Source organism: Phytophthora sojae (genome assembly GCF_000149755.1).
Source record: "Phytophthora sojae unplaced genomic scaffold PHYSOscaffold_5, whole genome shotgun sequence".
Lineage (NCBI taxonomy): Eukaryota > Oomycota > Peronosporomycetes > Peronosporales > Peronosporaceae > Phytophthora > Phytophthora sojae.
In genome coordinates, this window is record NW_009258119.1 from 5,884,477 (window position 1) to 5,897,896 (window position 13,420).

General features: G+C 57.9%; 8 protein-coding genes across 8 annotated transcripts; 6 read left to right on the top strand and 2 right to left on the bottom strand.

The window, feature by feature from the left end:
* Positions 1-221: 221 nt before the first annotated feature.
* Positions 222-1,730, top strand: PHYSODRAFT_510156 (hypothetical protein; the record flags this gene model as incomplete). The annotated part of the gene is made up of 1 exon (XM_009531663.1): positions 222-1,730. One exon carries the CDS (start codon positions 222-224, stop codon positions 1,728-1,730), a length of 1,509 nt encoding a protein of 502 aa, XP_009529958.1.
* A 237-nt stretch (positions 1,731-1,967) lies between these two features.
* PHYSODRAFT_262319 (hypothetical protein) lies at positions 1,968-3,095 on the bottom strand (the record flags this gene model as incomplete). The annotated part of the gene is made up of 3 exons (XM_009531664.1): positions 1,968-2,020; positions 2,092-2,418; positions 2,516-3,095. 3 exons carry the CDS (start codon positions 3,093-3,095, stop codon positions 1,968-1,970), a joined length of 960 nt encoding a protein of 319 aa, XP_009529959.1.
* An 826-nt stretch (positions 3,096-3,921) lies between these two features.
* PHYSODRAFT_334395 (hypothetical protein) lies at positions 3,922-4,320 on the top strand (the record flags this gene model as incomplete). The annotated part of the gene is made up of 1 exon (XM_009531665.1): positions 3,922-4,320. The coding sequence occupies one exon, from the start codon at positions 3,922-3,924 to the stop codon at positions 4,318-4,320; it is 399 nt and encodes a 132-aa protein (XP_009529960.1).
* A 222-nt stretch (positions 4,321-4,542) lies between these two features.
* PHYSODRAFT_505028 (hypothetical protein) lies at positions 4,543-5,412 on the top strand (the record flags this gene model as incomplete). Its single annotated transcript, XM_009531666.1, has 1 exon — positions 4,543-5,412. The coding sequence occupies one exon, from the start codon at positions 4,543-4,545 to the stop codon at positions 5,410-5,412; it is 870 nt and encodes a 289-aa protein (XP_009529961.1).
* A 404-nt stretch (positions 5,413-5,816) lies between these two features.
* PHYSODRAFT_510335 (hypothetical protein) lies at positions 5,817-6,992 on the top strand (the record flags this gene model as incomplete). Its single annotated transcript, XM_009531667.1, has 3 exons — positions 5,817-6,071; positions 6,171-6,683; positions 6,732-6,992. 3 exons carry the CDS (start codon positions 5,817-5,819, stop codon positions 6,990-6,992), a joined length of 1,029 nt encoding a protein of 342 aa, XP_009529962.1.
* A 434-nt stretch (positions 6,993-7,426) lies between these two features.
* Positions 7,427-8,188, top strand: PHYSODRAFT_262347 (hypothetical protein; the record flags this gene model as incomplete). Its single annotated transcript, XM_009531668.1, has 1 exon — positions 7,427-8,188. One exon carries the CDS (start codon positions 7,427-7,429, stop codon positions 8,186-8,188), a length of 762 nt encoding a protein of 253 aa, XP_009529963.1.
* A 186-nt stretch (positions 8,189-8,374) lies between these two features.
* On the bottom strand, positions 8,375-9,271 carry PHYSODRAFT_334399 (hypothetical protein; the record flags this gene model as incomplete). The annotated part of the gene is made up of 1 exon (XM_009531669.1): positions 8,375-9,271. The coding sequence occupies one exon, from the start codon at positions 9,269-9,271 to the stop codon at positions 8,375-8,377; it is 897 nt and encodes a 298-aa protein (XP_009529964.1).
* A 461-nt stretch (positions 9,272-9,732) lies between these two features.
* Positions 9,733-12,738, top strand: PHYSODRAFT_334400 (hypothetical protein; the record flags this gene model as incomplete). Its single annotated transcript, XM_009531670.1, has 8 exons — positions 9,733-10,024; positions 10,173-10,590; positions 10,638-10,689; positions 10,725-10,874; positions 10,953-11,017; positions 11,110-11,161; positions 11,509-12,018; positions 12,253-12,738. The coding sequence occupies 8 exons, from the start codon at positions 9,733-9,735 to the stop codon at positions 12,736-12,738; spliced, it is 2,025 nt and encodes a 674-aa protein (XP_009529965.1).
* Positions 12,739-13,420: the final 682 nt, after the last annotated feature.

Sequence of the window (13,420 nt, forward strand, 5' to 3'; positions counted from 1 at the left end):
GTATGTGGTAAGCCTGCAGATAAGGTATACCCGCAGCAACTTATACCAACTGCGATGTGCGAGTACCGCCCCTGCCCGCCACGTTTGTGGCACGCAAGTTGGCGCGGCAGAAAAGCCGCATTCAACGTTGCCCTGCGCCGGATCATTGTTGCTTTTGCCCCGAACTGCGCACGTGTTGCCCGTCAGATTTCCTTTAGACAGATCGAATCCGACGAGCGACCATGGGCCTGGACGACCTGAGTGTGTCTGCGGGCCGCGCGGCCGAGCGCGTCGTGGACGCCAAGGCCGTCGCGGAGCCCGCGTCGCCCGCGCGCGCCGCGCCCGTCGAGTCCGAGGCCGCCGCGCTGCGCCGGCGCACCTCCATCCCGAGCACCTTCTCGTTCGGCGGCGTCGACCACGCCATCCCGGCCGCCGACGTGGGCCAGCGCCGCTGGCGTAGCTTCGACGCCGCCGTGGCCGCCGACTCGGCCGCGTCCTCGGCGCTCGAGCAGCTCACGCGCCGCATCCAGCAGGAAAGCCAGCACGTGCTCAAGCGCAAGGCCCGCCTGTCCAAGCGCCGCGAGCTCCTGCGCAGCGTCAAGGGCTGGCTCAGCTCCAGCCGCCGCGACCAGGTCGCGCTGCTGCAGATGCAGCTCGTGGCCGAGGTGGCCACGAGCAACCGCTCGCTGGCCGTGCTCGGGGACATGCGTACACTGCTAGAAATGGACGAGGCCGACGAGCTACCGGCGGGCCGCCACCGTGGCAGCTTCGCCGCCAGCCAGACGCTTCTGGACGGCATCGAGCAGTCGGACCGCGCCCTGGCTGAAGACTGGCTTCGACAGGTTCTCCAGCTACAGTCCAAGTACCTGGGCAAGCTCATCGAGCTGCACGGTCAGAAGGCGCTCGAGCCTAACGGCCTGACGCTGCCGCAGCTGCTGGCCAAGTCGCACTGCGTCGTGTCGGCCGCCGACGAGCCGTCGCCCGCGCTCGTCAAGTTCGAGAAGCTGCTGAGTCGCCAGAAGCTGCTCAAGCCCGAGCTCAAGAAAGCGCTGGACAAGCTCTGCCTGGACACCATGCGCTTCTTCACGCGAGTCAGCAGCCAGCCCGGCCCCAAGACGCCGTTCGACGACAGAGAGCCGCGCGACGTCATGCAGTCGCTCATCCAGGAGATCGAGAACGCCGTGGCCAACGAGGCCCACCTGGAGGCCAAGCTGCGCCCCGCGCTCCGCATGTTCGTGGAGCACATGGTCTTCAGCCGCCTGGCCTGCGCCTGCTACCGCGGCACGGCCGCCGACCTCGACGAGCTCAACGCCTCGTGGCGCGAGCAGGCCGCCAAGATGCGTGAGCTGACCCTCGAGGAGGTCGGCCTGCCCGTGGAGATTCCCGATGAGGCCAAGCAGCAGGAGATCTTTAGCGAGTCCATTGCGGCGTTTAACAAGATGCCTCACCTGGTCCCGTCCAGCGTGCTCGCGGCCTTCATGCGTGCTGTGTGCACACTGTACCGGGAGGCCAAGGACGGACTTGGCCTCGACAGCAGCTGCATCTCGGCCGACGTGCTGCTGCCGCTGCTGGTGTACATCCTCAGCCGCTGCGACCTGCCGCACCTGCACTCGCAGGTGTACCTCATGGAGCAGTACGCGATCGAAGAGTCCCAGGACGGATCGGAGGCCGCCTACTACCTGGCGTGTCTGCAGGCGGCCATGGGCTACATCATGGGCAACGGTGCCGCCGATGACACCGAGTCCCAGTAAACGCCCAGTCGTCTTGTGTGGTGGATGTGAACACAATGATGGAGCGTCTCCGTCGAAAACAGAAGAGATTATTTATCAAAGACATGTAACAATACAAACGAGTCTCATTATCGACAACGTGTGTGAGGTATTTGGTGTTTCTCTTGAATGGACGTGTGACTCACGTAGTGTGTGGTGTGTAAATGCATGTTTGTCTATAGGTGGTGTGTTTTTAGCGAGTTGTTGAAGGTTCGAAAGTTACTGAAGCGAGTCGATCCAATGCCGTACTTTGGCGATTGAGCTCTCGAGGTCTGCCGAGTAATAACAAGAAGCACCGTAAGTATCGCTCCCAAGCTTTGCGACCAGGGAAAAATCAACTTACTGACGGCTCCGCAGCGTTGCAGCCACGGCGACTCGAGCAAAGTGTCGGCCGAGGCGCGGTCCAGCGGGTTCTTCTGAAGACACTGGTGGAGGAAGTCGCAGAAGTCCTGCGAGAAGTACTGAGGCGAGAGAGCTGGCGGCGGCGCTTCTAGCACGCTCTGCAGCATGTCGATGCAGGTTTTGTGCTTTGGGTACGGGTAGACGCCCGTGGCGGCCTCCATGAGCACGAGGCCGAGACTCCAGATGTCCGAGCTGTAGCTGTACTGCGTGTGCTGGATCCGCTCGGGGGACATGTACCGGAAGGTGCCTACGAAGGTGCCGCACATGGCTGCAAGGACAGAAAACACCAAGGTTAGAGACAGTATTGCCAGCAGTCAGAGGGCGACGTTGAGAACAAGACACTACACAGTGAGGTCCTGACTCACCGATGGAGTTACCGAGCTCGGAAGCAATGCCAAAGTCCGAGAGTTTGACTTGGCCCTGGCTGTTGAGCAGAATGTTGGGCGGCTTGATGTCGCGGTGCACGCGTTTGTTGGTCTTGAGGTAGGACAGCGCGTGGAGGATCTGGAAGGCCACGCTGGCGAGGACATGCTCCGGAATCGTACCGAGCTGGTGGATGACATTCTCCAGCGACCCGCCGTCCATGTACTCGAGCGCGAGCACCACGGCGCCGTCACGGAGGAATGCTCCGAAGAAGGTGACGAGGCTCGGGCACTTGGAGTCGAAGAGCGCGTTGATCTCGCGGATGATCTGCTCGCGCTTGGTCTTGTCGTACATGTTGATCATCTTGAGCGCCAGCGGCGTGTTGGTGGGGCGGTGACGCGAACGCAGCACGCAGCCGCTGGCCCCGCGGCCGATGACTTGGCCGTTCCATTCCAGCTCTTCGGGCACGACGCTGAAGGCGCGGCCGGTGCCTTTGCGGACGACGCCCGTGGATGTGATGGCGTATTTCCCTTTCACGTAGGCGCCAGCGCCGGCGATGAAGGAGTTCTCGAGGTTGTTCATGGTCCGGCTGGGGAGCTTGAGCTTGCGGGAGCTGGAGGCGAGTGTTGACGGACGGGGCGATCGAGATCTGATAGCGTCCCTTCCGGTGCTGCCTGGTAGAAATCAAGAGCCCCTCGCGTTCCGGGGGTTGTCGGACGTGCCAAGTTGCGACTTCAACAGCCCGAGCTGGCTGCCAGGTGCTTCGAGGCGCGCGCTACTGGCCCCTTCGACGTTGGCAGACGTTTCGTCGCCACGCAGAGGCAGCCATCGGGCCACGCGCAGCGCAGGAACACGTACAAGTACAAGTACAAGTACTCTTACGAGCACATCAAGGTGGAGCAGTATTAATAACGCGGCGCCATGGATGCAACGCCTGAATGGGGCCAGCGCTGGCCGTTGTACGCTACGCATCCTGAAAGAGGGCGGACCATGGCACGACTGCAACCAGTTGAAGCTACTCACGCCAGCCGCAGTTTCGTGCGAGCCAACATTGAACCACGACGACAGACGAGCAAGCAGCTTTTGACACGCCTGTCATGGCGTCGCTGGCTTTTTCACGAACACATCAGAGCTGCGTGTTTGCTGCGATGGGAATGGAGAGTGGGCCCCACCACCCTGGCCGATTATCTTTAGGGTGATCAGCTTCGTCTTCGTGATCTGATGCGGATCAAGCAACTAAGGATCCGATATCTTTAGGATCGGTCTGCTTCGAGCCATGATGACCGCGCACGCTTCCAAGCTACCTGCATGCAGCACCGCAAGCTGAAAGCCCATTGTTCAATCGGCTACTTGCCAGACAGCAGCAGCTCCCGCGCGCCTCGAAGCCCCCCAGCCAACTTCCTTCAAGATGCGCGTGATTCAGATCGCGAGTTTGGCGCTGCTGTGGCTCTGGACGGGTGTGCAGCTCACGACGGCGGCGTTGTGTGCGGATCAGGTCTCGTCCGGTGACAAGGCTGTCGGAATCTGGGGTGAGGACTCGCCGTCGTGCCCCAGCGGCGGCGGCGTGGGCTGCTTTGGTGGAACGAGCACCTGCCGCTTCTGCAAGTCGTTCAGCACTCCGCAGAGTGCACACCTGGATGCGTGCGCGACGACCACTGCAGCTTCAACGCCGACGGTGACCGCAGCTCCGACTACAGCTCCCTCGACTACAGCCCCTCCCACGGCTGCTCCAACACCGGCTCCGACCGTGGCGACCACCGCCAACACGAGCGACGATGACTGCCCAGGGTCCCTGCCCGTCGCGTAGTCGATATCAAGATGAACTTCTATCTTACATGACAGCGAAGCCTGCACTTATGAACTTCTGCGAATACACAACTTAACCCCCTTCATGTTCATGTTCAACGGGTTCACTCACGTACGTCAGATGGCTACACAAACTTCAGAATGAGCCCGTGTGAATGATGGTTGGCCCAGCGTAGCACCGTGCTCCCATTCCTGCTCCTGCGGCCAACGACACAACACACTCATGGAGACGCCGGCAGCGCAGCCCTTGGCTTCCATTGAGCGCGCACTACGCGCCTACATCTCGAGTGAATCGACAGTTCTGGATGCTGAAGACCCCGCTCAGTTTCGGGCGCAGATGCTCCGCCACGACGGCGATGATGGAGACCATGGCCTACCAGTGCCCGTCACCACCGACAATGTTCTCGTGGGCGTGTCGAGGGCTCCGTACGTGCATCAACTGGCCGTGATGATCACCGCGTGGCACGAGACCGACCGGAACCCGCTGCTCCTGCCGTCAGACGCCACCGACGCTACAAGCCCCTCAATCGAAGGCGTGACGCCAGAGTTCTCCAGTCGGAGTCGAGTTCTTGCACTCCCCATCGACGGCATCCACGCGTTCGTCGCCGCAGCCACCAATACTGAAGATGAAGACGCTACTCGTGCAGCTGCAGCGTCGCTTGTGGACCAACTCGGCGGCGCGCGTGGAATTCTGACGCTGCTGGGCTTCCAGCAGACCGTGGGCAGTCGCAACCTGGGGCCACTCACGCTTCACCAATGCCTCGATGCATTTGAACGGCGACACACTCCCACAGAGCCGCTAACAGTCGGTGCGCGGGCGTTCAGCAAGCATTGCGCGCGCAGTTTGAGCGGCTGGTGGGGAGAGATGAAGGGCAACGACGCCGCCAAGAACGCGCGTGCTGCGCGCAAAGTGCGCGAGCTGCTGGCTGATGCCACTTGGAAGAACGTGCACAGTCTTCCTCATGCACATGCGACGATGGAAGTCCGCAACGCGTTGGGGTACGGCGCCCGATGGGACGCGGAGACCGGAGCGTTCCGAGGCTTCCTCGAGCCGCCCATGGCCAATGGCCATGAGATCAAGTGGCGGCACTAGGAATTGGTCTGGCCATTAATTGTGGAGGCGGAACGAGTGAGGAAGCGAGACGTTGCGGCCGTTGTTGGGATGACCCGGGTCGTTTCACGAATCCTGATGCAAGTGCAGATAGCAACTTGACACTAGGAAGGCGCCAAAGGGGTCACTAACGGGCTGAAGTGTCGTGACAGTCAAGGAGGAACCCCGCGGAGAACGTGCTTGACCCTGCCCTACGGTTGAGGGTCCGTTGTTTGGAGGGCACAGGGGTTTCGAGCGTCGAATGTATCAACCCAATGCAGAGTGCAGCAAGCTATCCTTTTTGCTGTTCTTGGTGGGGCAGTTCATTCGCCAATTGGCAGGCCGCTTCCTACTCGTCAGACTCAGCAGACTCTTAGAGAAATTCCCCGGCCGTTTACTACTGCGCGATGCGAGCGATTCACCTTTCGAGCGCCTTCTTCCTGGTGCTGGCTACGATCAACCTTGGGACGATCTCAGTGACTGCCGCTTCGTGCGCCGACCGAGTGTCGTCAGGAGACCAGAGCGTTGGGATCACCGCAGTGGAGGATGCGTCCTGTGCTTCCGGCGGCTTGGGATGCTTCTCGGACGGGGAGCAGTGCCGATTCTGCCGGCCCGACAGCTCCACCGACAACGAGAATTATCACCTCATGCTGTGCTCCGAAGTCAAAGTGTCGGCCGTCTCCTCGAGCGAGTCCAGCGCTAAAACGACGACCACGACGAAGACCAAGTCAAACTTGAAGTCTACTACAGCGACCACGGAGTCGGTCGAGGCAGGCATCGACTGCCTGTCGCTCGTGTCTGTCGGCGACCAGGGCGTGGGCATTTCTGCCGTAGCAGCTACGAATCCGACGTGTGCGGCGAACGGCTTGGGCTGCTTCCAGGACGGAAAGTGCCGATACTGTCAGTCGAGGGAGACAACGCAAAGCGCGCCTTACATGACGTGCGCGCGTGCTGGTGGGAGCTCTACGTCGACTGGTACTTCATCAACCACACCGACATCTGCACCGGCATACACGCCGGCACCCACCGCCGCGTCAACCAGCACGAGTTGCTCGACAGTTGTGTCGCGGTCTGGACTGCAGAGCGTCTCGTACATCACCGACAGCCGCTGCAACGTGGCGTCCCCGACGCTGGTCGGCTGCTCTGCTCGAACGTCATGCCGACTGTGCCGCGACTACAAGAACGAAGCCAACCAGTTCCTCGTGAGCTGCCAAGTGCTCAAGGACCTGGGGACAACTGAGAGCGCGGCGGCGGGTTCTGGCAAGACGGAGTCAGTGGAGGCAGCAGACCAAATGACCGAGAAACTGACCGTGACGACTGAGGGCGCAGCCGAAGGTGTTACGGCTACCGGCGCTTCCGCCGGCACGACAATTGCTGTGGTTGCTGCGGTTGTAGGAGTTCTGGTCGTGGTCATGATGAGCGTCATGTACGTCAAGGGGCGACGCGACTCGCTGGACGAGATCATGACGCCCGACGACTGCCCCGGTGGCGACCTCATGACCCCACACGGCGGCCGTGGTTACACGCCGCGAGAGGGTTCGCTAGTCATGGTCGTGAGTCAGTCGTCGATCGCCACTCTCTAGAGCTGTTGTGGCGCGAACGTAAGCAAAATTTGTAGTCTAGGGCACGCATTGTCGTGCTTTGATCACTCTCCTCCAGAGTACTTTAGCTCCTACGTACAAAATAAATATCATTGCATTTTCATTGAAAAAAAAACTTGCCGTAGGGCTCTACTGGAAATGGATGATACATCTAGATGCAACAATATGTGTTTGAGAACTACATATCCCAACAGCGTAAAATTAAGGCCAAACATCCACATCGCAATGCATGAAAGTTCCCAACGTTCACTATTTCGGATCCATGGTTGAAGTGCTTGATCGCAAGGTTCTTGTCGCGAAATCAACGGCTTGATCGCATCCTTCGTGCGATTTCCACCTACACTTTCCATTGTTGCGACGAAACTTTCATCACTTTTGATTTCCCAGTGCAAGCCATTCCTCACCTGGCCAACAAAATGCGGAGCTTACGGGCCATTTCCTTCTGCTGGGCAGTGCTAACGTGCTTCTGGATGAGTGTTCATGCGGCGGCAGCAGCTTCGTGTGAGTCCCGCGTAGCCATCGGCGACCAAAGTGTCGGCATTTCAGCGGTGCAAGACGCTTCGTGCAAGAACGGAGGCCTCGGCTGCTTCTCAGACGGCACGTGTCGATTCTGCCAGAAGGTGGCGTTCCCGCAGAGCAACCACCTCCTCAAATGCAGTAGCATCGCCCCAACTTCACAGACCTCGGCACCGACTACAGCCCCACCGACGACAGCCCCACCAGCTACGAGCCCTCCTACCGCCGACTGCAGCGAGATCGTGAAGAAATCGACGTTGAACGGGATCTCGTTCGTGACCGACAATGCCTGCACCGTCGCGCGCCCGACTGCGATAGGCTGCACCGCGCGTACGAGCTGCCGACTGTGTCGAACGAGCAAGAACGAGGCCAACCAGTTCCTCGTAAACTGTGCCGTGTTCAAGAAGCCGGATACGGCGTTGGCACAGACCATCGTTCTGTCGGAGGGGGCGGCGGGTATCGTAGAAGGCCCCGGTTCCCCCAAGTACACCGATATTTTGCTCGCCTGCCTCAGCGTCATGGCCCTCGTAGTGGCGATCCTGGGCCTGGCGCATTTCAAAGTGTGTCACCGTGATAACCCTGACATGAGCTGCTCAGCGGCTGAAATTGGTTTTGTGGATCATGCTAGTTACTGCATCAATTCGGAGAAAGCTCGCGTGTGATGAAGTGAGGATTAATCCACCGCAACGACAGCCAAGCTTACACACCACCAAGCTTACGACTTACTCCACAACAGGAGACACTTCGACACCTTAATGAATTCATTCGTCCCCGTTTAATAACCCCATTGACGTCGCGGCTGCCACTCTTTTCATTCCGATAGCTATGGGAATACGACTACGTAGTAGTTAGAGAGCAAGTATGACCATCACAATTGATAGCATCGATACGCCGCCGGCCATAGCGCCGATGCCCGAGCTAACTTCTGACCCGCTGGCTTCGCTTTCATCGTGGCCCCCGGCGTTGCTTGTACTACCTTCAGTTTCTCTTGTGCTTGAGCCGGCAGCGCTACCAGAAGCCGAAGTGAGGACTGTAGCGGACTCGAAATCATTGAGTGAGCCAGCTTCATCCTCCGAGTCGGCAATGCTGATGGTGGCGTTGATGTCCGTATCGCCGAGCTCCGAACTACTCGAAGTTTCGGCCAATACAGACCCTCCTGTGACGTTGTTGGTTGGCGATGACGGCAGAGCTTCAACTTTGCTGCTTGTAGCGCTAGAGGAAGTATCTGCAGCTCCCGTTGACGTTGCCTTATCAAGCGTCCCTGTTGACAGCGTAGCTGCAGTTGATAGTGAGAATCCTGAAGCTGTAGCTGCCGAGTTCACGTTAGCAGTCGATAATGCTGGAGCGACTTGCGTGGCTACACGAATACCAGAATTTGAGGTCGTGGATCCAGTAGATGTCGACACCGGGGTCTCAACTGGGGATGTGGTCGTTGAGTTGGTTGTAGCAGCGACCACCGACGCACGAAACAATTCCGGGGTCGGTGTGGTGGCGGTTGATCGATCTCTTGCTGATCCAGAGGAGCTTGTCGCTGAGTTGGTCGTAGCAGCCGCCACCACGGGGCCGAATGTCTGAGGAGTATCGGTGGGTTCGCTGGTTGCTGCATCACTGTCACCCGTCACGATGCGAAATGGTCGCGCTGGCACCGGGGGCGCTGTTGTTGTTGAGTTGCCATCGTTGTCGACGGAAGTCGCGTTAACCTGCGAAATCGCGACGACGATTAGGAATGCGGTGATGAACTTCATCTGCGAGTGAGCCGGTAAATTGATCAATGGCGTTGAGTACATGTAAACCTGGGGATCACCTCGCCGCATTACAAATTAGCGGTACTGCTCGCTGTAACACATCAAGTTAGCACTTGCTCCAACTATGGTCACGCCACCATTCTACATGGTACCACCTCGAGCTTCTTACATACTGCAAGTTGCGTTTCCTCACGGATACAGTACAGATCACAACTAGGACCCCACGCAGATAGGTAAGTGTTGGTCGAGTCCGACGTTTCTGAACTGCACTGGAGTCTTGAGTCAGGGCACCAGCAATAAGTTGAAATTGACACCATTCTCCGTGAAACTTGCCATGATTATTATTTTTCCACTTGTGAGCTCATTTATTTATTTTACCATTTCTACAGGTATTGCTCGTTTCGAAGTTATCCTAACAACCGTTCCCAACAACATTTCGACGTTTGTACTAGAAACCAGCCATGACAATCAGAACCGATAGCGTCAATGCACGAAGGACCGGCGTTCTGGTGCCTGAGCTAACATCCGAAGCGCTAGCTGCGCTGTCGTCTTGGCTGCCAACGTTTCCTGAGTTCCTGGCGCCCCCTGCACTTGAATCGTCGAAACGACTTGAAGTGGAACTGGGAACTGCAACCGAGTCGATTGAGCCAGAGCCATTGAGCGATCCAACACGGCCATCTAATGTGGCAACGCTGGTGCTGGTGCTGAGGTTCGCGCTGTCGATCACATCCCGGAAGTGCTTGGCTCGTGGTGGTCGAAGTTTTGGCCGCTACAGACCCTTCCTGTTGCTCACTTGAGGCACTGCTGGTAGACGTTGATGACTGGGCTGCAGTAGTTTCGGCTGTTGCTGCAGTGGACGTCGTTCTTGTCGACGTTGACTGACCACGCGCTGCTGTCGAAGGAGAAGATGACGACAATGACGTTCCTGAGGTCTTGGAGACCGAGTTATCATTCGAATTGGTGGTGGTGCCAGTCGATGCTGTCGATGTCGAAGCACGTACAACGGTACTTGACGTCGTGCCACTGGATCTGGTCGACGTCGACGTCGACGATGCTGCTGCAGGAGCGACTTGTGCGGAGGCAGTATTGACGCCAGTACTGGAAGTCGTCGTAGCTCTGGTTCCCGTAGACGTCGTCGGTGCTGCTGCTGCGGGGGTGACTTGCGAGGAGGCAGCATTACCACCCGTACTTGGAGTCGCCGTGGTGCTGGATCCCGTAGAGGTCGACACTGAGGCTTCATCAGAGGAAGTTGCCGCGGAATTGGTCGACGGAGCCACCGTCACCGTGTTCACCGTCTCGGGGGTCGGCGTGTTAGCCGTGTCGGTAGTTCTCTCTTCGTTTTGCGTCGTCGTTGCCGATGCATCAGTGGAGACGGTGGTCCCGGGCTGACGGCTGTTGACTCTGTGGAGGACGCACTTGTAACGGTGCGGAAGGACCGCGCTCCCCTGTGTAGTCGTCCTCGGATGACTCGCTGTTGCTCAAGCTGCTAGACTCGACCAAGGAAACCGAGTCCCCTGAAGCAGAAGCTGCCAGGGAGTCCTGCCCCAGGACCGGCCAGACCACGACTGCAAGTAGGAATGCAGTGAGGAGGTTCATCGATCGCGTGAGTCGGCAAATTGCTGAATGTCGAGCAGATGTCCCTCCAACCTCTCAACTGACGAACGGTTGAGTGGTCCTGTAGAAGCTCAACCCTGAGACCGACCACAGCATGTTCATGTTCAAATTGTTGGTGTACCGCTCGCACCGGTAGCAGATCAAGTGGGAAAGTTAACCCATTGACCAGCTCCAGCTTTGATTACCTACCGACAATTTATCCAGTGCCGCCACGATCCCCCGAGGCTGCAGGCTGGAACTGAGGAAACGATCCTGACTGTCGCTAACGCTTCCTCTGTATGATACCTCCATGAAGCACCTCATACATGTACGAACAGGAAACACCGTAATTTACGGTGTTTCCTAGCTTTACGGCTCAGTTTGGCAAATGATAATCGATCCTCTCCTCTTCGACAACTGAGTATTATGAAAATGCACATCAGTACAAGAATAATGTAGGTTCTCAAGTCTACACTTCCCTCCGATCGATGCAGAATTCTTCATTTTTTAATTCACTTTACCAGAGAACAACTAGGGCCATCAGAATCGATATCGCGGATACACCAACGGCCGAGGCACAGGTTCCTGAGTTTATTTCCGGGCCGCTTGCCCGGCTGTCACCTTGACTTGCACCATTGCTAAAGGTGTCGCCCATGTCTCCAACATCGAAGCCGCCGGAGCTCCTTGAAGTCGAGCTCTGGACTATGGTGGAGCTGCTCGAGCCAGAGCCATTGCCATCGTCCAACCTGGCAACTCTAATAGTGCTGATGTTTGAGTTGTCAACGATATCCCCGAAGCGGGTGCCTTCCAAAGTGCTGGACCCGTTGCTACTAGTCGTAGTGTTACCCAAGACGGATGGTGTTGCTTGCTGTCCTGTGGCGGCGCTGTTGGTTGAAGATGACGACTGGGGCGTAGCTTTGGTGCCTGTAGCCCCGGGAGAAGAAGTTGCACTACCAGTTGACGCTGACTGGCCGCGCGTTGTCGTCGACGGTGTGGCTGCTGAGGGATTCGGAGCTGTAGCGGGCGAGTTCGCGCCCAAAGCGGTGGCACCTTCGACATTGTTTCGAGACACCGATGGTGCTGCTGATGGGGGACTTGCGGGAGGCGCCACCGTGATACCGTTGTTCGAAGGTGTGACTCCATTGGACCCCGGAGTCGACGGGGATTTTGTAGTTGAGTTGGTCGTACCATTAGCCACTATAGTCGCGCGAAATGTAGCTGGGGTCCCCGACAACGCAAGCGGGGGCGTCGTTCCGGGTGTTGCTGGGTTTGCTTGATTCGGCGTCGAGGAAGCAGGATCTGAATTACTTGTCATACCCACCACCACCGGACGAAATGTCTTCATAGTGATCGTCCTTGTCGGAGTCGAATTTGTTGCCGGATCGGAGGTTGTGATTGAAGGATCCGCTGACCCGCTGGTTCCTGCATCAGTCGGTAGTGTCGAGACGGGGGTGGTGCTACCAGCACCGGTTAACGCCGCTGGTGATGTTAAGAATGATCGGGTGGCCGCGTCGATCCCGTTGTTGGAAGTCGCGAGGCCGGCAGACGCTGGTGCCGAGGTGCCGATCAACGGAGTATCATCCGAGTTGGTCGTGGAAGCCACAACCACGGGGCGGAACGTCTTCATGTTTATCTTCCTCGTCGACGATGGAGTGGCTGCCGGGTCTTGCGTCGCCAGCGGCGAATCAGTGGACGAACTTGCTGTGTATTGCGTTAGATCGGCCGCCTCGCTATCTCGTGTGCTGGACAGCGTTCGCCCCACCACCGCGTGCAATGTCCGTGCTGGTTTACTCGTAACAAAAGGGGGCGGCGTTGTCGGGATTGCGTTGGATCCACTCGAGGCCACGCTGCTGCTGGAGACGTCGCCGTTCTGAGTCGAAGCCGAGTTGGCGATGGCATTATCGACCGAGGAACTTCCAGAAGCAGACCGCGCTTGATACTCCTGGCCTGCGACGACCCCGACCACGACTGCAAGCAGGAATACCCTCAAGGCGTTGGTCATCTCTCTGCTACTGGAGCCGGCAAATCTGGGAATGACTACAGTAGGTAAAAAAGACTTACGAACAGCGGATGCAGTCCCACCAGAGTGGTCCATCGGACAGATCAAGCAAGCACGTGTTCAACTATGGTGAAAATTTAACCCATTGACCAGCCCCAGCTCTGGACGAATATATCACATTGTCCCGTTCTGCATCCACGACGCTATTGCGTCGTGACTTGTGCCACAAGTTGTCAAGAGTCTTGACATCGAGTCTTGCCGCGAAACTTCCAGTCGCCGATTCCTGAGGACCTGCTGGCCGAAAGTCACTGTTCGACCGTCCCACGAGCTGCTGTACATTCAATGCCCAGTCTCGAAACTCTCGACAGCACGAGGCCATAATAACTTGAGTTTATCGTACCCTACGAGTCAACGGATATCGGATACCGTCGTCAATTCTATCGGAACAAGAGAAGTTGTGTGGTGTTGTACTTGCCCACGCCGTGGACAATGGCCACCGTGGATGCAGGCCATTGCCTCTTGTATTATATGTTGCCAGAAAGGTTTCCTTGGCCAGG